At 35.2% G+C, this 25,100-nt stretch overlaps 1 protein-coding gene across 2 annotated transcripts in view; it reads right to left on the bottom strand.

The window, feature by feature from the left end:
- Positions 1 to 25,100, bottom strand: part of FCHO2 (FCH and mu domain containing endocytic adaptor 2) — a 137,151-nt gene that overhangs the window by 17,086 nt on the left and 94,965 nt on the right. For both annotated transcript variants that reach the window (XM_078003937.1, NM_001257784.1), the window contains 6 exon segments: positions 19,662 to 19,673; positions 19,282 to 19,306; positions 17,690 to 17,732; positions 15,260 to 15,348; positions 9,855 to 9,958; positions 5,009 to 5,138 (listed from right to left, as the gene is read on the bottom strand). In XM_078003937.1, the coding sequence (XP_077860063.1) occupies positions 5,009 to 5,138; positions 9,855 to 9,958; positions 15,260 to 15,348; positions 17,690 to 17,732; positions 19,282 to 19,306; positions 19,662 to 19,673 (403 nt within the window).

The raw sequence follows: 25,100 nt of genomic DNA, 5'->3' as shown, positions 1-25,100 counted from the left end.
ACAAAACAAAACAAAACAAAACAAAACAGTGCCTTTTTGATGCACAAGTACTAGTTTTGCAAAGCAGAAGCAAAACAAAAAATGTGAGGGATGGGCCGCAGTGACGAAAAGACACAAAGATGAGGCTGGAAAAGTGCTCATGATCCAGATTAGGGTGTGAAAGACCTTTAATTTTATACTTCTATCACTAGAAACCACTGATAATGTTTGAGAGAAACATTATTAGGTTTTTATGTAGTAAGATCTCTCTGAACACGTAGTAAATCCTAGACTGAAGGGAAAAATGACTGTTGGCAGGGAAACAAGTTTGGATCAGGTGAGAGCAGTTAGGTGAAAGCCAGTGGCCTGATCAAGAGTCATTAGTTTTGGGATGTGAGAAAATATCAAGTGAAAAAAAAGCTGATTAAGTATAAATTTACTGATTATAAATATAAAAATATGTTTGTACACTGGAAAACTTCACTGTAAATCTTAGTTCAATCCACTTTTATCCCTAATATACTGTTCTAAACAAGATGGTCATCAGAAATTCAGGAAAACATATTTTCTGAAAAAGACAAAGGCTGTAATAATCTTTTCTCTCCAATTTTGTAACTGTAGTAAAATAAACATAACATAAAATTTATCATCTTAACAATTTTTAAGCATACAGTTCACCAGTATGAAATATATTCATAATGCTGTGCAACAATTACTATCATCCAACTCCATAATTATCTTCATCTTATAAAACGGAAACCCTATACCCATGAAACAACAACTCCCACCAGTTTCCCCAGCCCCTGGCAACCACCCTCCTACTTGTTGTGTCTATGAGTTTGACTACTCTTTTAAGTACCTCATATAAGTGGAAGCATACAGTATTTAGCACAATGTCTTCAAGGTTCATCCATGTTATCATAGCATGTTAGAATTTCCTTCCCTTTTAAGGCTGAATAATATTCTACTGTATGCATATACCACATTTTGCTCATCCAGTCATCCAACAATGGACATGGGTTGCTTCTACCTTTTGGCTGCTGTGAATAGTGCTGCTATGAACATGAGTATATAACTATCTCTTTGAGGTCCTGCTTTCAATTCTTTTGGGTATATACTCAGAAGTAGAATTGCTGGATCGTATGTAAATTCCATTTTTCATTTTCCGAGGAACAGCCATACTGTTTTCCACAGCAGCTATACCATTTTACATTCTCACCAACAGTGCACAAGCGTTCCAGTTTCTCCACATCCTCACCAACATTTGTTATTGTAATACTTTTATTAAAATTATACTCTCTTAAATATGAAATTAACATATTTCCTGACCAGGTGTACTGGCTCACGCCTGTAATTCCAGTACTTTGGGAGGCTGAGGTGGGAGGACTGCTTGAACCCAGGAGTTTGAGTTTATAGTCAGCTATGATCACATCCCTGAATTCCAGTCTGGACAACAGAGTGAGACCCTGTCTCATTAAAAAAAAAAAGTCTCGGCCGGGCGCGGTGGCTCAAGCCTGTAATCCCAGCACTTTGGGAGGCCGAGACGGGCGGATCACGAGGTCAGGAGATCGAGACCATCCTGGCTGACACAGTGAAACCCCATCTCTACTGAAAAATACAAAAAAAAAAAACTAGCCGGGCGAGGTGGCGGGCGCCTGTAGTCCCAGCTACTCAGGAGGCTGAGGCAGGAGAATGGCGTGAACCCGGGAGGCAGAGCTTGCAGTGAGCCGAGATCTGACCACTGCACTCCAGCCTGGGCGGCAGAGCGAGACTCCATCTCAAAAAAAAAAAAAGTCTCTTGAGTAACTCACACAAATGAATATTTATAGAAAGTCAAAGGTAACATTAATGTCTACTACTGCTTTTACACTAAAAATTAAAAGAAACATGCAGCATAAATATTCTTTTCAACAATCTAATCTGGGCACATAACATGAGAATTCTTGAAATAGCTTCCCTGTAAATTATTATGCCTAGCTTCCCTGTAAATTATTATGCCATTACTGAAACACTGGCAAGCATAGAAAAGTACTGGAAAGTTGAAGAAAAACTCAAAACCCACTTAACATTTGGCATATTCCCTTTCGTATTTTCTATTTTTGCTTTTCTTTCAAGATCATATTGCGCATGGATAATTCGAAAAATGATTAGGAAATATGTACTTAAATAGTCTTTTAAAAAGTCTAAAAGTATACTGTATTATTCCAAATAAGTAATTTCTTAGAAATAAAAATTTCTTTATTCTCTTAATAAGGGTAGATTGTGGTTTCTAATTTTGGTTTAATTGTTAGATATGTAGCTAATTTTATGTTTTGAAAATGTAGACAGCTTATAAACTTGAGGTACATAACAGGTACAGGGTACCTTCTTATAACAATCAATGGATATTTATGTAGATTTCCTTTCTGCTCAAAAATAAAACACAGAGACCCACTCCCGACTCTCTCCTACCTTCTCCATGCTTCTAACTTCATCTGTATGGTTTTCGTATAAGACAGCCTTTGCTCTACTAATTTAGGTATTAGAGGTTTTTTTTAACTGACATACTCTTTTTACTTCTTTTTGGATCACTTATCTGATTTTGATAGCTAAAATTAAGATTTATTGATACTTCTTAAAGCTGAGTTGAGGAAAGCAGAGAAGAAAACGCAAAAATACTGTGTTTTTATAGTTGGGGATTTGCTATAATGGATCGTGTACCGCAATTTGATGGAATTAGCACAAAACTGAAATAGTTATTCTTAGCATAATTCTTGATTTCTGAGACATCATACAATTCTGGAAAAGGAAAAGTTAGATAACAAAATATTTTAGATACACTTAAGGACCATTAGTCAACACACACATCTGCTTCTGATACAATACCTGGTGACGTCTCACAGTGCTTTTCAATTTCAGAGTGTGTCCCAATCAAATTATCATCTTCTATTGTATTTAAATAAAACAAAATAATGCAGAAAAAGAAAACATTTTCAAGAAACAAGGAGAATTAGAAACTTAAATCTTAACAGCGTTGAAAACTCATGGCAAAGAAAGAGAACTTTTTAGGTAGATTTTAAAAATCTTTGTTGTATAAAATTCACATAAAACCTGCCTTGCCTGTATTCTCACTGTCACCTGCTTTTGGTTGTCCTATTGCCAGCACTGGCTCAAACCATAAACAAATATGTACCAATTCAATAAAAATTAGTTTCTATCACAAACAAAAAACCTCCTGAATAATCTAAAGATAATGGAGGGGGGAACTAAAGCAAAAAGAAGGTTACCCAGACCACCTGCCTGATTTCTAGTAGGTCCCAATTAGGATTTTTAGGACTAAAATACAGATTCTGTGGGAAAAAAAATTAAAACCAAACAAAAAATAAAAATGAAGTATTCATTAAACCAAATAAAAGAACAAACTTGCTAGACATATTCAGTTTATATAAAATTAAAAGATGGGAAAAATGCTGTGTTCACAGAGGTAACAAGATGGTGACATCATGTTTAGACATTTAGAAACCAAACCATTTTATATTTCATTCTAGCCTATATTACTTATCCGCTTTTTACAATGGCCACACACAAGTTGCTTTTCTCCTATGTGAGCCTTGACAAATTAACTGGAATTAAATCAGCTTAATTAGGGCTGTGGTTATCAAACTTAGCATGCATCAGAATCACCTGGAATGCCTATTAAACTATTGCTCGTTCCACTTCCAGGGTTTCTGATTTTAAAAGTCTACATGTCTAAGAAGTACCCAGGTGACGCAGATGCTGCAGGTCCAAGGACCACACTTTGACCGTTACTGAATTAGTGCTCAGTTAGTGCAAATCAGTGATTTGCATTATCAAGAATAAACCCATCACTACCTAAACCAGCAGCAATAAATACAATTATAATTTTTATGAGAAGCTGTTGCTCCTGCAACACAGCTGCTTTGTCTAACTGGCTTTGTGCTTTATTATCCTAACAATGGGTGAAAAAGGTAGTAAGAATTTGTAGGAAAAAACTGAGAAGTGATGACAAAAAAAAACTCTTGAGCAAAGTCTAGATGTACTAAAATACTGAATTTGTTTGGTGAGGTTTAGGTTCATATAGCTATGCCTAAGACAGGGATGCTCAATCCCCAGGCCACAGTCTAGTACCCAGCCACACAGAAGGAGATGAATGTGAATGTCATCTGTATTTACAGTAACAGCCTCCACCCCATCACTCGAATTACAGCCTGAGCTCTGCCTCTGGTCAGATTGGCAGTGGCATTGGATTCTCATAGGAGCGAGAACCCTATTGTGAACCGCGCATGTGAGGGATCTAGGTTGCGCACTCTTAAGAGAATCTAATGCCTGATGATCTGTCATTGTGTCCCATCACCCCAAATGGGACTGACTAGTTGCAAGACAACAAGCTCAGGGGTCCCACTGATTCTACATTATGGTGAGTTATATAATTATTTCATTATATATTACAATGTAATAATAATAGAAATAAAGTGCACAATAAATGTAATGCACCTGCATCATCCTGAAACCATCCCCTTGACCCCAGTCCATGGAAAAATTGTCTTCCACAAAACCAGTCCCTGGTGCCAAAGGTTGGGGACCACTTCCCTAAGAGCTATTTTTAAGTCTTGAAATTCTTGTGGAAAAATATAATTCACTGCAAGCACAAACTGTTTTCTTTCATTCAATCATTTTCAAAACACTACTGTTTCTAAAACATAAACTTTCTTAGAAATGCAACAATCAGTTCACAGTGGGAAGAACTGCATTTTGTTTTGCCTTCAACTATTTATACTGATCAGCAATTTATAAATTTGACTCATTCTTAACGGTGCTAACCACAGTTAAAATTCTTCTATCCAGACAACAAATACTGTGAAACAAAAAAGCAAAGTGTGGAAAGTTTAATAAATTACAGGTGTGTTTCCAGAAAAACAAAATTTCTAATGTTAAATTCTTCATTAGCCCATTTAAAAATATATACATATTTAGCATACATATACTTTGTACACTACATTTCACATGTAATTGATGATAACCCACTTACCTACTGTTGGAGTATTGGCAGCACTTAATGAAGCAGATGATGAGATAGAAGAAGAACTTTCTGCCCGGGCTAATGGTGCAGCAGGAGGTGGGCTGGTGTTGGAAGTTACAGGTGGGCTGAATGGCCTGGGCTTAAAAACAAAAAGTTATTTATCAAAATGCTAAACCAGTATACCTCTCTTGTTAGAGCAGACTTTTAAGTTATCAGATAAATTTAACATACCAAACCAAATTTACTGTGTGAGTTTCTTTTAACTTAGTATCAGAGATGCCATATATCAAATCATTTTTAAGAACATACTAAAACCTGAAAAGGTTATTTTGAAATAATGCTGTAAAAAAGGTCTTTGGGCATAAAAATTTTCCTGTATTTAAAAAAGTATGTTTAAGACAGATTCTCAGAAGTTAAATTAGTTTAAACAGTATAAATGTTCTTCTTCCCAAACTGCTTCCCAAAAGCGTTGTTCACTTTACCTGACTACAAATATGAGAAAATTATTTCTCTACACCCTTGCCAGAAACAAATGGATGAGTCACAGAAGAAAAAGGGATTAAAATTTTTTTTCTAATTTGGAAAATAAAAATGAAACTTTCACTTTACTTTCATGAATGGGTTGATGTAATTTGGGGAGGTTTTAGTATTATCTGAGCTTTCACTAACCCTTTGCCTTATTTTCTTGCAAATATTTCCCTCCTTAAATATTGCTTATCCTTTACACTTTTGGTGTTTACAAATCTGATCACAATTTCCTCAGTAATTCCTTGTAATGTTTCCTCACTGTGAAAACTCACTCCATACAAAGGTTAGAGAGACTCAATTCTGTTGTCTTCCCAATTTTCTAATTAAACATAAAACAAATATAAAAAATATAACTCCAATTCATTTATCTTTTAATTTGGTGAACGGACTTTTTTCCTTCCAAGTTCCTAACTGTACCAATAATTCATCAGCAACACTTCCTGAGGTGTTTTGCTTTCTTAAAAAATAGGCATATTTGTCTTCATTTAAAAAAAAAAAAAAAAAAAAACCTTTTCCTGCTTACAAAAGTATTAGGCAAGTAGATACTTATTTAGTGCCTACTATGTGTCTGACCCTGGATTAGGTACTAGATACAAAGCTGTGAACAAGAAAGATAACTGTCCTCAGTTATTTGAGGAACATGGAAAAAAAAGGTAAAAACAAAACCCTACTTGCATTCATACACTAGTCAACTCTTCATTGCATGAATATAAACTTACAGATATTCATTTTAATAAAACTGTCATTTTATTGCAAAAAGTGTTTTATAATTTGTAACCCCCCACCCATTTAACATTTATTTTTTCCAGAGTACAGCTTTTTGATGACCCATTATGATGGACAATAGGTTGAAAAAATTCGGCAGGATGCTAAAAATGCAGCTGTATATATATGCACACCAAGGTGGTATAGGACATTGGAGTGAACAGATACCAATCAACAGCTAGTCTGAAACTCACAAGCTTGGAAAAAGTCTTGAGATCAACTACTGTGGGACATTTCTCCTATGGCAACATAACCTCAAGGCCAATACAATGTGACTGCCTTTTTAATTTTTTTTTTAGGTAAAGGCAAAAACAGCTCTTTTCTCAAGTGGTTTTCTCTAATTTTAGAATTATGCTATCTACTACAGTGGCCAATAGCACGTGAAATGTAACTAGTCCAAATTGAGATGTGCTATAACACACAAAGTAAATTTTGAAGACACGGCATACACACAAAAGGAATGTAAAAATCTCATTTTTATAATTGAATGTGTTAAAATAATATTTTTCTATAGCATATAAAATACATTACAATGAATTTCACTTTTTCTATGTGGCTACTAGAAAATTTTAAATTATATGTTGCTTATATTATATTTCTGTTGGACAGCATTGCTTTAAAACAATGTTTCTAAAACATCAGCATGCATCAGAATCGCATGGAGGGCTTGTTAATAATACACAGTTGCCGGGCCTCTCCCCTGAATTTCCGATTTGCCTGGGGTGGAGCCAGAGAAACTTTCTACCAAATTCCCTGGTGATGCTAATGCTACTGATCTGGTACTGCACTTTGGGTGCCCCTGCTCTAGAACAACGAGTGGTTCTTTCAGTGGGTAGGCAGGATGTGGTAATAGAATCCTTTGAGCATCTGGTGAAAGCTATGAGCTCTCTCCAGAAAAATGCACATATGAGCACGCAAAAAAAAACAAAAAAGGCACTCCAGTGTACAGCTGGAGAAAATTTAAATCAACATAACCTCTCCGGTGGGCAATACAGAAATAATTATCAGGAGTCTTAAAAATGTACATAGAGTTTAGTTCATAAATTACACTTTTAAATTTTTTTATTAAAAAAATGAATGCTAGAAACCATAAGGATAGTCATTAAGACATCGTTTATAATAACAAAAACATGAAACTAAATGTTAAATAAATTTCTGAAAACTTTTAGAAATTTAATTCTGACAACAGGGTAGAAGACAAAGCACTCATATATTGAAATACTCTGTAGCCACTTAAAATGGTGCTCCCTGAAGCTCAGAGGGTGGTTTCTGGAAAGCTCTCAAGGATGGGGAGAGGGTGGTGTATGGTGATAAGGGGATGATGTGAAGGATTCAACTATGAGTCCCACTTTATTTTAATATATTAATACTTACAATTTAAAGTTATTTGGCAAAAGATTCTATCACTTCAAAGAAGCCTGAAGACTATAAAATAAGAATAATTCATTCAGCTACATGGATGGAACTGGAGGCCATTATCCTGAGTGAAATAACTCAGAAACAGAAAGTCAAATACCTCATGTTCTCACTTATAAGTGGGAGCTAAACAAAGGTTACACATGGACATATACAGTGGAATAATAGAGAGTGAAGACTACAAAAGGTCAGAGGATAGGAAAAGGGTAGGGATAGAAAAAGTACCTGTTGGGTACTGTTGGGTACGATATTCACTATTCAGTTAATGGGTACACCAAAAGCCCACATTCTGCCAGTATGCAATATATGCATGTAATAAATCTGCACTTGTATCCCCTAATTCTATAAATAAAATTATAATCAAACAATAATTCATGATTATTCTTGAATTATATACTTGCAAGTGGAAAACAAATTAGAAATATGTAAAGTATGACTTTTTATTTAAAAATATGCCTATACCATTAATAACTTTTTGAGCAACTATTTGCATTCAACAATGTACTGTTTTACATGTATTAACTCATTTAAGTCTCACAACCTAGTATCATTACACATATTTTATCCATGAGGCAACTAAACTCTGATTAAATAACTGCTTAATGTTGCTCAGCTAATAAGTGGCTAATAAGCTAGTACTTTTAACTGTATTTTACTGCCTCTGGATAAACACGCATTCCAAAAAATGTTAACAGTAGTTATCTTTGGGTGGTGAAATACAGAGGAAATTTATAATTTTCTTTCTTTGTTTTCTGTTTTCCAAATTTTACAACATGATCATTTCCTGTTTTTACAATCAGGAAAAAAATCAATTTATTAAAATGTACTTAAAGTTCTAGTCATAACTTGATTTAAAAAAGAGAATGAAGTATTTTAAAATGTAGTAATTTCTGTATTACTTAAATATTAATCTTCTCCTTGGCAGCTTGCACCTAGTCTTTCATTTCACTTCCACTAAGTCTGTTCATTTGGAAAAGAAAGATAACACCATTTCAATATCTGGTGCCAAAGCTTTTCAATATATTCACTGAACATTTCATAACTGTGTACCACCCAACAGGCATCATGCAAAGTACTGAGGATACGAGACTGACGAAGGCATAGACCAGTATGGATAACACACACACAAAAAGTACATACAAGGTGATATGTGAACTAACAGAAATATAAGCAAAGTATCTGGGTATAAGGAAGAGAAGTGAAGGAATGATCAAAGAGGGCTTTGCCTAGGTGGCGATATTTAGCTAGGTCTTAAAGAAAGAGGTCAACATAGAAAACTGAGGGGTATCTGAGATAGAGCACAGGAGGAAGACATGGACATGTGAAAGAGCATGATGTGTTTGAGGAACACTGAAAAGTTTCAAGTGGCTGGAATCTAGGCTGAAAAGGGGAGAAAGATGGACAGTTAGTATAGGTTGTTGAGGCAGCTTTATAAAGACTCTTGTACATTCAGCTAAAACATTCAACCATACAGACCGAGAAACCACTGGAAATGTGTATCAAGGGAAAAAAGATTAAACTGGACTTATAAATTTAATTCTGGTTATTAAACTGGCAATTAGTGTAGAAGACGAAGCAAAGCAAACCAGATCAACGGCAAATAAACTGGTTTGGGAGAGCCTCACTGAATAGAGTCTATAGATTTTCTCTATCTGATGACTTTTAAAAACCAATGATTTCCCACCCACGCATGTACTTTGATAAGTCAACTGGATGATGTGGACTCCAGTCTCCTTATGTGTAAAATTTTAAATGCCGAGCTTAGAAGCCTTCCATGATCCTCCTTGCAGTATATACTTTTAAGGTCTAAGAACAAGCCACCATTTACTTCCTTAACATTTGACTTTAAGTAGAATTATATGAAAACTGCTTCTTTATTGTGAGACAATGGATACTGAATGGTAGTCTTATAATGTGCCAACTTTCTCAGGAAATCTGTTTCCTACTGGACAATGTCCTGTTTCACAGGTATGATCACTGAGGTAATAAGGAAAAGAAAAGGAAGCATTAGCTGGGAAAATTTTTCTATACTATGAGGATGTGGGTAGAAAACTTCAAGCAATTAACTAAAAGGGCATATAGAAAAATATCATTTGCATCTTAAATCAAAACAGTTATATAATTTTTTAAAAACCTGAGTACATACTATTTCATTAATCCCACTGAGTTTGCCTGAAGTAAGCTTTGGTCTGGAAGCAGGCCTCGGAGGTGGGACAATGGTGCCTACAGAAAGAGGAGTTGTGGGCCTGGCTGGTTGAGGGGAAAAAGAGAATTTGAAGAAAATCATTAGTATGCAGCAATCCTTACATAAAGACATTCTATTATAAAGAAACTGTTGGTAATCAAAGCTTATTTTTCAGGAGGCTCTTTTTTTTTTAGATGTAATCACAGATGTTGAAATACTGGGAATCTATCAAATATGTTTTATTTTGAAGTGACCAGTAATATTCCTGAAAAAAAGTTAACCCTTCAATAACTGACACATATAAATTTTATTCCTGTTTCAATTATCTACACATATAAAAATTAAATCTGATATATTAGCTGATGAGAACAAACCAATTTTAGGTCAAAGGTCATTTGTTTATTGCCAATACATCTATTTTACAGATAGTAATTCCAGACCAAAAGGTTCTGAAGCTGTACCTCCAGAATAATATTGTAAACTCTAAATAAAATACTTACCTTAATTAAAATTATTAAATTTGACTTTTAAGTTGAACCACATTGTAACATTTTGGTGGGTAACATTATTTGAAATAATTAGATATTCTATTAGTTTACAAAAAAAAAATTCCCCAAATCACTACAGTTAACTTTGGAAAGTGTTCAAAATAATATCTTAAATTGTTCCTAAGTCCTATATAAATTTGGTGTTGAGTTTTCAATGCCATTTGCTAATTTTACAAGTCAGAAATATCTGTATTCTTAATCTCATCACAATGTAAATTACTGGATAAATGTCAATGTATACATCATCAAAAGTCACAAATGTATTAGCATAATCAAAGCAGGAGTAAAAAAATGGAAGTAAATAGGTTTAAACCCTCTTTAAAGTCATGTTTAATAATCATTAATAAATTAAATGATTTTCAAAGCCCTTTGGTTCACACTAAAATACAGGCTATAATTCAGAGACTGAAAAATATAATGGGTGGAAAGAAATATATTCAGTATGTTTTCAAAGTTTAGAGATGTACAAAATTAAAAATATATAAGTGGGCCTAAGTATACACATGGGGAAATAAACTGCAAAGCTGAAGGCCTTTAATCATCAATGGAGGAATCAAGGAGGCATGAAAGGAACACGCATAGAGGTAGTAGGAAGAGACCTAAAGAAAAAGGTAGTCACACAGGATTGAAAGTTGTACATGCATGAGAGGTAGGGAATCACTTAGAAAGCATACCATAATAAGAGATAAAAGATGCAAGCGCTGTTCAGGTTGCTTAAGGAAAATAAAAAAGCTGGTAAATCAAGCTTAGATTCTGAGGCCACTGTCTTTTTCCAGTCAGTTCCCGTTCTTTCATGCTGCACAAACACTTGAAGCTGTACACTGGAAGAAATGTGCACAAAAATCTGAGGCCCATAACACCTCCCTGTGTATTACATGTCTACTTTAAAGATATGTTCATTATCAATGAAACCAGCACTAGCCTATGTTAAGTTATTTCAAACTTGTGAGAGAGTTTACACAGCAGAGGCATTTATTACTGATCAAGTGGCCTGTCCCAATGGCATTTATATCGACTCAAACCAAGCCTGGTAGAAGTAGTAAGTTCAGTCAAAATTTGCTTTTTGAGAAAAGCTAATAACAATACTTATTAACACCACTGTTTATAAATGAATCTATATTGTATCTGCACAGGTCAATTAGGCACTGCTTCTAGAAGCCTCTGAAGGAGATAACTGCAATTGTTTACATTCTTCAATGTCCTATGTTTTATTTTTTGCTGGTGGTGGGGTGGAGCTCACTGCTACAAATATCTATTAGAAGCAGTGTTTCAAGAAATATGAATTGACCTGTGAAGTATAAAAAAACATTGGCGATAAGGGCTACTCTATATCTGCCCTCAGACATTAACTAAAGTGAATAGACAAAGCATGCTTGCCATACCATTCTTTATCTGAACAAAAGTGGAAACTAATCTAGAATCTAGAAGCAATAATGATGATGTAGAAGAAATAGCAGCAGCACTGTTAGCTGCTTCTGTAGGTACATTTTCAAAACATGTAATATTAGGCAAAGGTCACTGTGATCCTCAGAAATGCAGCTGTTGGAAGAAATCCCATCCAAAGCATTAGGAAACCTAAAAGTATTTTCAGCTTTACAATGCAATCTCTGGAATGCCTTCTGAGCAGCACTGGAGCTATTAATTGCAACAAGTTCACCAGTAAAGAAAATCCACTGACTTCACGGCCATGAAGCAAAAGGAACGTTATCTGTGCTCTCTAGTGGTGCTGTTACAGCAGAATAAAGTAGAGATTTTGGGGAAAAGTCTGGTGTTGGACTTTCTAGACTCAGAATCTGACCGGGTTTCAAGTAAATGTTCAATTATCACACACCCAGGAAAATCAGTGAGAAAGGAAGTGAAGTTCCTACTCTGCTCTGTAAGGTCAGATGAATAAGAACAAAACAAAAAACTAGAAGCAACAGGAAAATTCTAGAACTAAAATATAAATCCATATAGCCAAAAAGTTATCTTGTTTTAATTATTTGAAACTAGAAAATTTAATAATACACAGAAGAAGAGCATAAGTTCAAACTACATTAACTGAAGAAAACAAGTATGTACATTAGAAACTTAAAATGCATATGAAAAACTGAAGGTCCAAAATTATATAAAGTCAGAGTTATTCCTGTTTTCCCAGAGGAGCAAAGGTAACTATTTACAGTCAGTACAAGATCTAAAAAGATTTGACAAGGTGGCAAAGCAATAATGCTGTGTATGCGTGGTACTCAACAAAGTTCATCATTGTCCTGTGATAAAACTGCCCCAGGAACTACATCAGAATACATCAATGTTCGAGTTAATATTTAAAAACAGCCCAATATTTTTCAAAAAATAATTTTAAGGTCTTTGTTTTTGTTTTTTTGCGAGCACAAGAGTTCAATTAATTCATGGGCAGAGAAAACAGTCTGGCACTTACCAAAGGGGAGGTAAGTGTAAGATATTTGTGTTAAATTTTTAAAAATACATATACTGATGTTTATATATATTCATATCTGACATAAACATGAATGCTTATTTATAGTCTACATGGTATAAGATGCAACTGAAACTACTTTGCAGCCAAGCCCTAATCAACATTTTAAAACATGTAACAACACTGGGATGCTTAATTATCAGTTATTAACTGATTGATTGAAATTATTTTTTAGCCTGCTTTAAGATGAGGTCAGTGATGAATTAAGATTCTGAAAGACAAACAGGAGAGCAGGGAATGATCTCACAACCTGGACCTTGCTAAAATGTTAAAATGGGTACCTGGGTAGAGGATGTTAAGATGGGAGAGAAGTGCATTGCAAAGAATGGTGGGACAAAATTTAAGACTTGTTGTAACTAGCGAGTACCAAGAAAACATAAAAATAAGTGAAATAAAAATTTCAGATAAAATGCCTATTTCATAACTTCACTTAGGACCAGTTCTGTAAAACAGGATAATCCCAATTATGAATTAGTTTGATCAATAATTATATTCTGTTCAAGTGAAGACTTAACAGTAATTACTATATAACAGGATAACTATCTATTTTGAGCATCACTAACATTTTTTTGAAAGGCAAAATTTATAATATTACTTTTCATACTATATAGGAAGATTTAAAAATGCATACTGAAGTGAATTTTAAAACCAGCAAAAAGTTAATAAATATTGTATCATTTCTTAACGGCCAAACATTAATGACCACTAAATGAAAACGAACAATTTTTTACCTGAAGTGATGGTGATATGAGCCATCTTTAGACAAGTAGCAAAAGGAAGAAAGAGTACTTTTATAAAAAGAAAGAGACTATACTAGAGAAAATATCAAGAAACAATGAGCAGAATTATGAAGAAATTTCTATATAACTAAAACCTCTGTGATACCAATCTGAAAAATTTTATTCATAATGGGATATTAATAAAATTTGAAAATACTGCTGAGAACTCCTTATTCTAAATGCATAATACCATTCTGACATTTTTACTAAACAAAAGAGAGATTGGCAACAACATCAGGTTTTCCTGTACAATTACTTTCCTTATATAATACATATATAAGGTTAATTTTATAATACTAAATAGTAATAAATGCTCAATGAAAAAGGCTATAAAGCCACTTCAGATTATGTTCAACTACCTTCTATTGACTGTTTCTTGCTGTTTTACAAGTATTAAGTACAGATTACTTTCCCTTCAAACGGTCAAATAGCATTTAGTGTTTAGAGTTAAGGTTTCTTATAATCCACTTATAGTTTCTTTTAAAAATATTTTGTTTCTAAACAGTCTAATTTTAAAAACCAATATTTAATTTTTAATAGTAAGATATTTCAACATGGCTTTTTTGTTGTTGCTGTTAATCTGCTAAAGTATGATAGACAAAACAATGGCTTTAGAATAAGTAAGAGCCAGGTTTGAAACTTGTCTTCATCATTTACTAGCTACATAAACTTGGAGAAGTTACTTATTATCTCTGAGCTTTACTTTTTTCATCTATAAAACAGGGACAACAAAAACAACTTCATGCTGCTGTTAATGTGGTAAAATTAAATAGAATGTGTGGCACTCCTAACAAAATTACCTAGCATGAACTAGACAGATTTAAGTTCTTGCCCCATGATTCCAGCGCTTCCTTAACCCCAAATACTGGATGGCAATTCTTAAGTCCCAGAGAAGAGAGTAGAAAATCAATTAAAATTGATTTTATTTTCTTGTTTTGAACAAGCAGTGGTTTTATTAAACATACATTTTTGATGCCTGCTGTGTGACTAATGAAAAGAGAAACTTAATATATTCTTGCCAAAACAACTAAAAAGCATTTATCAACTTCTTTCATAAACTGCTTGGGAAGTGTTAAAGCCTTTCTAGAAAGCAGTTTGGCAGTAAGTATCATGGACATCATCTTGTAACCCATAAGTTTTAAATTGATAAATTATTACAAGCATATTGAGACATATGCACAAAATTTGTTATTTCTATGAATGTTCATAATACTAGAAAATTAGATGCAACTTAAACTTCCATCAAGAAAGAACATTGATAGGTATTTTGTATTTGAATTATCTATAAACAATAAGAATATTATTTGAATAATGATATAAAATGCCTAGAAATAAACACGGCAATTTAAAAAAACACTTAGTATTTTACACGTTTATTGTTAAGTCATAGAGTATCTAAGAGAACAAAACCAAAATAAAATCACTTTTATTTGGCAATACAGATGACAAATTTTTAGAAATTTTGATCATTAAGTACAACGCATAAAAAGTGAATGAGAAAAAGCAACTAAAGTATTCCTTATACTTAAAAAAAAAACATATATATATACACATATATATATTTACCTGATGATGATGAAGTTAGTGAAGATGAAGATGAATCAAGAGATGGTCCAAATAGGGGGTCCCAAGCAAGTAAATCACTGGTTCCTTTTCTACCATAATATTTTAAAAGTAAAAATTTTAACAAAAGAATATTTTATTAGCATAACATTTCTAGTCACTTATTTGTAAAATAATTCTATAGAAAGAATTCTAACAGCTCAATAAACATAATTAAAAAGTTGGGGCCAGGCACCATGGCTCATGCCTATAATCCCAACAGTTTTGGAGGCTCAGGCGGGAGGATCACTTGAGACTAGGAGTTCAAGATCAAGTCTGGGCAACATACATAGCAAGACTCAGTATCTATAAAAAAATTTTTTTTAATTAGCCAGGCATGGTGGTGCATGCCTGTAGTCCTAGCTATCCGGGAGGCTAAGGAAGATCACTTGAGCCCATGAGTTCTGGGCTGCAATGAGCTATAATTGCACCACTGTACTCCAGCCTGGGTAACAAAGCAAGACCCTGTCCCTAAAAAAAATATTTTTTTTTAATTTAAAAGTTGGATACTCTACCAGTAGTATATGTGTAGAAATTAATTAACAGATTTAACAGCCAATATTTGTTAGAAGCATAACCTAAGATAGCATGTGAAGTTAGCAGAGGAGAATGGGGAAGATTAATTCCCATTCATCATGCCTTGTTAGACTCAACAACCTTGGGGGCTGTCATAATGGGAATAATAATTTCAGCTTTACATATAAAAAAGAGCAGCACATGTCTAAATGAACTGCCCAAAGACATACAGCTACTTGATTCTAAAACAGGCTCAGGTCTGCTGGTTCACACACAGCACCCAATCCTGAACAGAAAATTTAAGTGGTATAAAATTGGGTTAAAATTTTATAAGGCCATACTTATTTTCAAAGATGAAGAAAAAGGGTAAAGTGATTTTTTTAAGCCCTTAAGTACAGAAAGATGGCTTACATATTTTAATGTATCAAACTGCCATGATTTTAAAAATTTTTAGGAAATCTTACACAAAAAAACAGGCCCTCTATAATGAAGTGCTGTAATTATCTAAGAGTACATATCCAGCATCTCAACATGCACCTACATGAAAGCACACTACACCTCGTACAATAAAGCCTAGCATTGCAACTGCATGATTCCTAAAAACAGTTTTAAAACACTCAACAACTTATCTTTAAAAATGATACATCCAATAAATACCACCACTGTGCTCAATTAGTACCTCAAAAGTATCAAATAATTGTAAACTACCTATTTAATTAAGCCTACTTTTACTTGTGTTTTACATTAACTCTGGCCAGGCTTTGATGGCTCACGCCTGTAATCACAGCACTTTGGGAGGCTCAGGAGTCTCAGTCCAGGAGTTCAAGACCAGCCTGGGAAACATAGCAAGACCCAGTATCTTTTTCGAAAAAAATTAGCTGGGAGGCAGGGGTGGGAGGATTGTTTGAACCTGGGATGTTAAGGCTGCAGTGAGCCATGATCACGCCACTGCACTCCAGCCTGAGAGACAGAATAAGACCCTATCTCAAAACAGACAAGCAAAAAACCATTAACTCAAAGACAGTATTCTTACTGATGGACACAGAAGTAAAAAGAGACCCATCCAACATTGGCTTTTTTTTTTTTTTTTTTTTTTTTTTTTTAAAAGAAGAGCTGGCAACATGCCTTTTGGCCTCTCTCTCCCTTTTCAACTTGAGACACTTCTCTGTTTTGAAGCTTATGAAGTATATTATTTTATAAGGTCACAGTCAAAACTGAAGAAAGAAATGAGAAAATTCCCATGAGACTAAACAGCTGAAATACAGATATGTATGAACTTAGGGTTTCATCATTTATTTAGAAGTAGTGAGGCTACCAAGGCCAACTGTGGTTAAATGGGTTTCTTTCTTATTGTAAAAGGACATATTACCAAATGAGAAATAAATTTAAACTTCTAAAAACTCCAACAGGGCATTTGACAGCTCAGAAAACAGGATGATTAACAAAACTTTACGGGAATTAAAACTATAGAGCTAATAAAACTCTAGAAAAAAGGACAAAAGGATACTTAAAATGTAAGTGTGTGGAAGAAGAGATGAAAAGGTGGAGCACAGAAGATTTTCAGGGCAGCAAAAATACTCTGTATGGTACTATAATGATGAATACATGTCCTCACGCATTTGTCCAACACCAAGAATGAACCCTAATGTAAACTGTGGACTTTATGTGATTATGATGTGTCAATCAATGCAGGTTCACTGATTGTAACAAATGTACCACTCTGGTGAGAGAATCTGACTGTGAGAGAGACTGGGCATATGAAGCGACAGGGAGCATAAAGGGAAATCTCTGTGCTTTCCATTCAATTTTGCCATGAATCAAACACTGCTCTAAAAAATAAAGTCTATTTTTTAAAAAGAATTAAACATGGAAACTTACTCATTGGGTGGAGCAGATGGCTTTGATTTTGTTAACTCCTCATCTAATTAAAAAATTAAAATATTATGAAAACTTCATAATCTGAGAAATAAAATATTTTAATGAAAAAGAGAAACTCTATACACATAACACTATGACAATTAAAAATTTTGGAATTGATAATGTAAATACAAACAATAATGAAGAAAAAGTAAATTAAGATTTTAACAAGTTTTCTATTGTGTACATTAAAATAACTGAAACTACTAAATCCTGATTTCTTCTACTACCTTTAGTAAGAAATTACTTAAGTCAATTAAACTATGATAGTCATTAAAATTGCTGTTTAGAAAAGAGAAAATATGGGTTGCAACTTTAAAAATAAGAAAAATGTTTAAATACATAAATTCTATTTAAGAATTTTAATTGATGAATCATGAATGCATTTTTCAAGTTCTAAGAATACTATTAGTGATTATTACATTGACAAAACGTAGTTATTAACTCTTGAGGATGTCATATTTTGAAAAATTAAGAATCTTATAGCAAGCTGGAGCAAATCTCTTTATAAGATAGTTCGTTTTGCTACCTTTTGCATTTGTAACGTGCCTCATTTCACAAGCAAGTGATAAACAGGGAAATAGCATCATTAATGCAAAACTCACATTGGTGCATAAGCAATTTTTCCTGCACCTTCATGTTATCTTTGCATCACCAAGCAATACCTGATGCAAAGTATATCAATATGAGTAACTTCCACAAACTATGGAGGAGTATCACAGTACATGATACCCATTCACTCTACATTTTTCACTTGGCTGTTTGGTTGGTTGGTTTGCCTCAGTGTTTACTGTGCTATTCTTCAATATTTCTGCATTTTGCTCTCATCTCCACAACTCAGCACCCTCCATTTATCCTCATTTTCCTCACACCCCCTATCATTAAGCTACCATCAACATTTCTTTAAAGATAAAATCCTTACTTTTATTTATTTTGGTATTTATTATTAATTTACTAGGTCTTCTAAACTGTGTTAGAATTTTTATTAAGACTGATGTTAAAGTTTTTGTTAAGTATTCTGTTAACAAAAGTACATAGCTTTTGAGTGGGCTGCTTCAACTATTTTTCCCACAACTCTTTGTTATTTTTAATGCATGATTCTGCAAAAGGTATTAGCACCCTAGAAAAGTTTTTAGTATAATTATGTTTTTAGTATAATTAAATTTATAATCGAATTTGTAATTGTGACATAACTTAAAAATAGGGAAAGCTCAATATTACTCATCTTATAAATGAAATGTCTTCTAGTTTATAAGACACAGAATGCCAGTGAAACCGTTTAACATTCTTAATCAGAAGTTACTTTTTGGCTTTGGTGATTTCTGAAAAATGTTGTAGCCATGTATTAAAGTTTAAAGCATGTCTCTCAGCTCTACAGGAAATAATATAGATATGTTGTTTCCTATTTAAAATAATTGTCCTTCTAGCCATTCAGCAGGGTTCATGATGAGAAAAGATCATTTATTTCTACAGCTACATAAGGGTAAAAGATTAACAAATTGCCTTATAAAGTTTAATAGACATAAAATAAGCAATTCAAATGTCAAACTTACTAGACAAATTCCGATTCATCTGTACCTAAAACAGAGATGCAAAATAGGTACCATGAAACAAATTAATTTGATAATGTAATATTTGGTAAAATGTTAATACTAGGAACCAAATTTTACATCATTTTTAGTATATCTGCTCAATTGTAAAGTCTATTTACACAAAAGATATAGAGAAAAAACTGTCAGTAGTTTTTGTTTTACAGTAAAAAGTAATACATGTAGTTTTAACACCTAATGTTTTTAAAATATTAAACCAGTATCTACAGCAAAACACTAAAACTTGCTAATCTGAAAATTTAATACAAATATTTTGAAAGTCAATCCTCAAAAATTACAATGATTTTAAGTCAATGGGAAAAAATATAAAATCTTGTACTTACTGGACTGTGTCTCTAGTAGTACATGGAAGAAAAAGAAAATTAGGTTAGAATTCTGAATACTGTATTTTTCTGTTCTAATAATCATTCCCTATTCAATCATATCTAAAATACATACACCTTAAAATACATACACTGTCAGTTGGGAAAAAGTTAAGCAAATTAGGCAGCAAAATATATTCAGATACAATCTTTTCTAATCCAATATTAACTATTAAAATTGTCTTATTATTTTCATAGTAAGAAATTAATGCAAGTTCACTGTTTTAAAAACAAACAGAAAAGAGAAGACTACAAAAGAAAAACTTTAAAACTATTCACAATCTCACTATCCATATATTCCTCTAGCCTTTTATTTTACATATTTACACATATATTTTAAATTAGTTATGCTCTGACATCATATACATTTGGTTTACAACCTCATACTTTGTATATATTCACCTCACCACCGTTTTTGTTTTTTTGAGACGAAGTCTCGCTCTGTTACCCAGGCTAGAGTGCAGTGGTGCAATCTCGGCTCACTGCAACCTCCACCTCACGGTTTTCAAGCAATTCTCCTGCCTCAGCCTCCCGAGCAGCTGGGACCACAGGCGCATGCCACCATGCCCAGCTAATTTTTTCTATTTTTTTTTAGTAGAGACAGGGTTTCATTGTGTTAGCCAGGATGGTCTCGATCTCCTGACCTTGTGATCTGCCCACCTCAGCCTCCCAAAGTGCTGGGATTACAGGCGTGAGCCACCACACCAGGCTGTATACTCACCATCTTTTAAGCAACTCTGTACTTCAACTTCAATCTTAATGTTAAATAGTAATGGTACAATAAAACCTCATTTCAGAAATATTTTTGTTAGAAAGAAAATAGTTTTGAAACTAAATTCTGAAGTACATGACTGGGAGAAAAACCACCTTTTTTTCCAAACAAATACATGTAACTACTTAAAATATGTAATTAGACAATAATATGAAATAGAGAGAACCTTTATTCTTCATTATCAAGAAGAACAGATTTAATGTCAATCAATGATGATCACATATAGGTATACTTAACTGTTATCCTAAGAAATGCTTTTTTCACATAGTGTAACATTTTTAAATTTAAAATTGACATCAATGAGGAAAAAATTACTGGGATAATGTTTTATTTCTCCCTCAAATCCTATTAAGTACGGTATTTTAGACTTGAGGAATTAACTATTACCACTAAGAACTCTTATCCATGCCTTTCCTTGTTTGAAAAGTATGGGAAAATAAATGTTACAGTGGCAGACTTTAAAACAATGCAAATAGGGCAGCACGCCCAAGATAGCCGAATAGGAACAGCTCCAGCCTCCAGCTCCCAGCATGAGTGACACAGAAGACGGGTGATTTCTGCATTTTCTTTTTTTTTTTTTTGAGACGGAGTCTCGCTCTGTCACCCAGGCTGGAGTGCAGTGGCCGGATCTCAGCTCACTGCAAGCTCCGCCTCCCGGGTTTAGACCATTCTCCTGCCTCAGCCTCCCGAGTAGCTGGGACTACAGGCGCCCGCCACCTCGCCCGGCTAGTTTTTTGTATTTTTTAGTAGAGATGGGGTTTCACCGTGTTAGCCAGGATGGTCTCGATCTCCTGACCTCGTGATCCACCCGTCTCGGCCTCCCAAAGTGCTGGGATTACAGGCTTGAGCCACCGTGCCCGGCGATTTCTGCATTTTCAACTGAGGTATCGGGTTCATCTCACCGGGGAGTGTCGGACAATCGATGCTGGTCAGCTGGTGCAGCCCGACCAGTGAGAGTTGAAGCAGGGCGAGGCATCGCCTCACCTGGGAGGTGCAACGGGGAAGGGAATCCCTTTTCCTAGCCAAGGGAAACTGAGACACACAACACCTGAAAAATCAGGTAACTCCACCCTAATACTGTGCTTTACCAAGGGTCGTAGCAAATGGCACACCAGGAGATTATATCCCACACCTGGCCCAGAGGATCCCATGCCCACGGAGCCTCCCTCATTGCTAGCACAGCGTCTGAGATCTAACTGCAAGGCGGCAGTGAGGCTGGGGGAGTGGCGCCCACCATTGCTGAGGCTTAAGTGGGTAAACAAAGCTGCCAGGAAGCTCGAATTGGGTGGAGCCCACTGCAGCTCAAGGAGGCCAGTCTGCTTCTGTAGACTCCTCCTCTGGGGACAGGGCATAGCTAAACAAACAGCAGCAGAAACCTTGGCAGAGGTAAATGCCTCTGTCTGACAGCTTTGAAGAGAGAAGTGGATCTCCCAGCACGGAGGTTGAGATCTGAGAATGGACAGACTGCCTGCTCAAGTGGGTCCCTAACCCCTGAGTAGCCAAACTGGGAGACATCCCCCACTAGGTGCAGACTGACACCTCACACCTCACATGGCAGGGTACACCCCTGAGACGAAGGTTCCAGAGCAAAAATCAGACAGCAACACTTGCTGTTCAGCAATATTCTATCTTCTGCAGCCTCCGCTGCTGATACCCAGGCAAACAGGGTCTGGAGTGGACCTCAAGCAAACTCCCACAGACCTACAGCTGAGGGTCCTGACTGTTAGAAGGAAAACTAACAAACAGAAAGGATACCCACACCAAAACCCCATTAGCACGTCACCATCATCAAAGACCAAAGGCAGATAAAACCACAAAGATGGGGAAAAAGCAGTACAGAAAAGCTGGAAATTCAAAAAATCAGAGCACATCTCCCCCTCCAAAGGAACGCAGCTCATCGCCAGCAACGGAACAAAGCTGGGCGGAGGATGACTTTGACGAGCTGAGAGAAGAAGGTTTTAGTCGATCAAACTTCTCAGAGCTAAAGGAGGAACTACGTAACCAGCGCAAAAAAACTAAAAACCTTGAAAAAAGAATGGATGAATGGATGACTAGAATAATCAATGCAGAGAAGACCTTAAAAGAACTGATAGAGATGAAAACCATAACACGAGAAATACATGACAAATGCACAAGCTTCAATAACCGACTCGATCAACTAGAAGAAAGAGTATCAGCGATTGAAGATCAAATGAATGAAATGAAGCGAGAAGAGAAGTGTGGAGAAAAAAGAGTAAAAAGAAATGAACAAAGCCTCCAAGAAGTATGGGATTATGTGAAAAGACCAAATCTACATCTGATTGGTGTGCCTGAAAGTGACGGGGAAAACGGAACCAAGTTGGAAAACACTCTACAGGATATCATCCAGGAGAACTTCCCCAACCTAGTAAGGCAGGCCACCATCCAAATTCAGGAAATACAGAGAACGCCACAAAGATACTCCTCGAGAAGAGCAACTCCAAGACACATAATTGTCAGATTCACCAAAGTTGAAACGAAGGAAAAAATGTTAAGGGCAGCCAGAGAGAAAAGTCGGGTTACACACAAAGGGAAGCCCATCAGACTAACAGCAGATCTCTCGGCAGAACCAGAAGAGAGCGGGGGCCAATATTCAACATTCTTAAAGAAAAGAATTTTCAACCCAGAATTTCATATCCAGCCAAACTAAGTTTCATAAGTGAAGAATAAATAAAATCCTTTACAGACAAGCAAATGCTTAGAGATTTTGGGACCACCAGGCCTTCCCTACAAGAGATCCTGAAGGAAGCACTAAACATGGAAAGGAAAAACAGGTACCAGCCATTGCAAAAACATGTCAAAATGTAAAGTCCATTGATGCTAGGAAGAAACTGCATCAACTAGCAAGCAAAATAACCAGCTAATATCATAATGACAGGATCAAGTTCACACATAACAATATTAACCTTAAATGTAAATGGACTAAATGGTCCAATTAAAAGACATAGACTGGCAAATTGGATAAAGAGTCAAGACCCATCAGTTTGCTGTATTCAGGAGACCCATCTCACATGCAGAGACACACATAGGCTCAAAATAAAGGGATGGAGGAAGATCTACCAAGCAAATGGAAAACAAAAAAAAGCAGAGGTTGCAATCCTAGTCTCTGATGAAACAGACTTTAAACCATCAAAGATCAAAAGAGACAAAGAAGGCCACTACATAATGGTAAAGGGATCAATTCATCAGGAAGAGCTAACTATCCTAAATATATATGCACCCAATACAGGAGCACCCAGATTCATAAAGCAAGTCCTTAGAGACTTACAAAGAGACTTAGACTCCCATACAATAATAATGGGAGACTTTAACACCCCACTGTCAACATTAGACAGATCAATGAGACAGAAAGTTAACAAGGATATCCAGGAATTGAACTCAGCTCTACACCAAGCAGACCTAATAGACATCTACAGAACTCTCCACCCCAAATCAACAGAATATACATTCTTCTCAGCACCACATCGCACTTATTCCAAAATTGACCACATAGTTGGAAGAAAAGCACTCTTCAACAAATGTAAAAGAACAGAAATTATAACAAACTGTCTCTCAGACCACAGTGCAATTAAACCAGAACTCAGGATTAAGAAACTCAATCAAAAGTGCTCAACTACATGCAAACTGAACAACCTGCTCCTCAATGACTACTGGGTACATAACGAAATGAAGGCAGAAATAAAGATGTTCTTTGAAACCAATGAGAATAAAGATACAACATACCAGAATCTCTGGGACACATTTAAAGCAGTGTGTAGAGGGAAATTTATAGCACTAAATGCCCACAAGAGAAAGCAGGAAAGATCTAACATTGACACCCTAACATCACAATTAAAAGAACTAGAGAAGCAAGAGCAAACACATTCAAAAGCTAGCAGAAGGCAAGAAATAACTAAGATCAGAGCAGAACTGAAGGAGATAGAGACACTAAAAAACTCTCCAAAAAATCAATGAATCCAGGAGCTGGTTTTTTGAAAAGATCAACAAAATTGATAGACCGCTAGCAAGACTAATAAAGAAGAAAAGAGAGAAGAATCAAATAGACGCAACAAAAAATGATATGGGGATATCACCACTGACCCCACAGAAATACAAACTACCATCAGAGAATACTATAAACACCTCTACGCAAATAAACTAGAAAACCTAGAAGAAATGGATAATTTCCTGGACACATACACTCTCCCAAGACTAAACCAGGAAGAAGTTAAATCCCTGAACAGGCCAATAGCAGGCTCTGAAATTGAGACAATAATTAATAGCCTACCAACCAAAAAAAGTCCAGGACCAGACGGATTCACAGCCGAATTCAACTAGAGGTACAAGGAGGAGTTGGTACCATTCCTTCTGGAACTATTCCAATCAACAGAAAAAGAGGAAATCCTCCCTAACTCATTTTATGACGCCAACATCATCCTGATACCAAAGCCTGACAGAGAAACAACAAAAAAAGAGAATTTTAGACCGATATCCCTGATGAACATCGATGCAAAAATCCTCAATAAAATACTGGCAAACCAAATCCAGCAGCACATCAAAAAGCTTATCCACCATGATCAAGTGGGCTTCATCCCTGGGATGCAAGGATGGTTCAACATACGCAAATCAAT

Source organism: Macaca mulatta, chromosome 6, assembly GCF_049350105.2.
Source record: "Macaca mulatta isolate MMU2019108-1 chromosome 6, T2T-MMU8v2.0, whole genome shotgun sequence".
NCBI classification, from domain to species: Eukaryota; Metazoa; Chordata; class Mammalia; order Primates; family Cercopithecidae; genus Macaca; species Macaca mulatta.
This window is presented reverse-complemented; position numbering and strand designations above follow the sequence as displayed.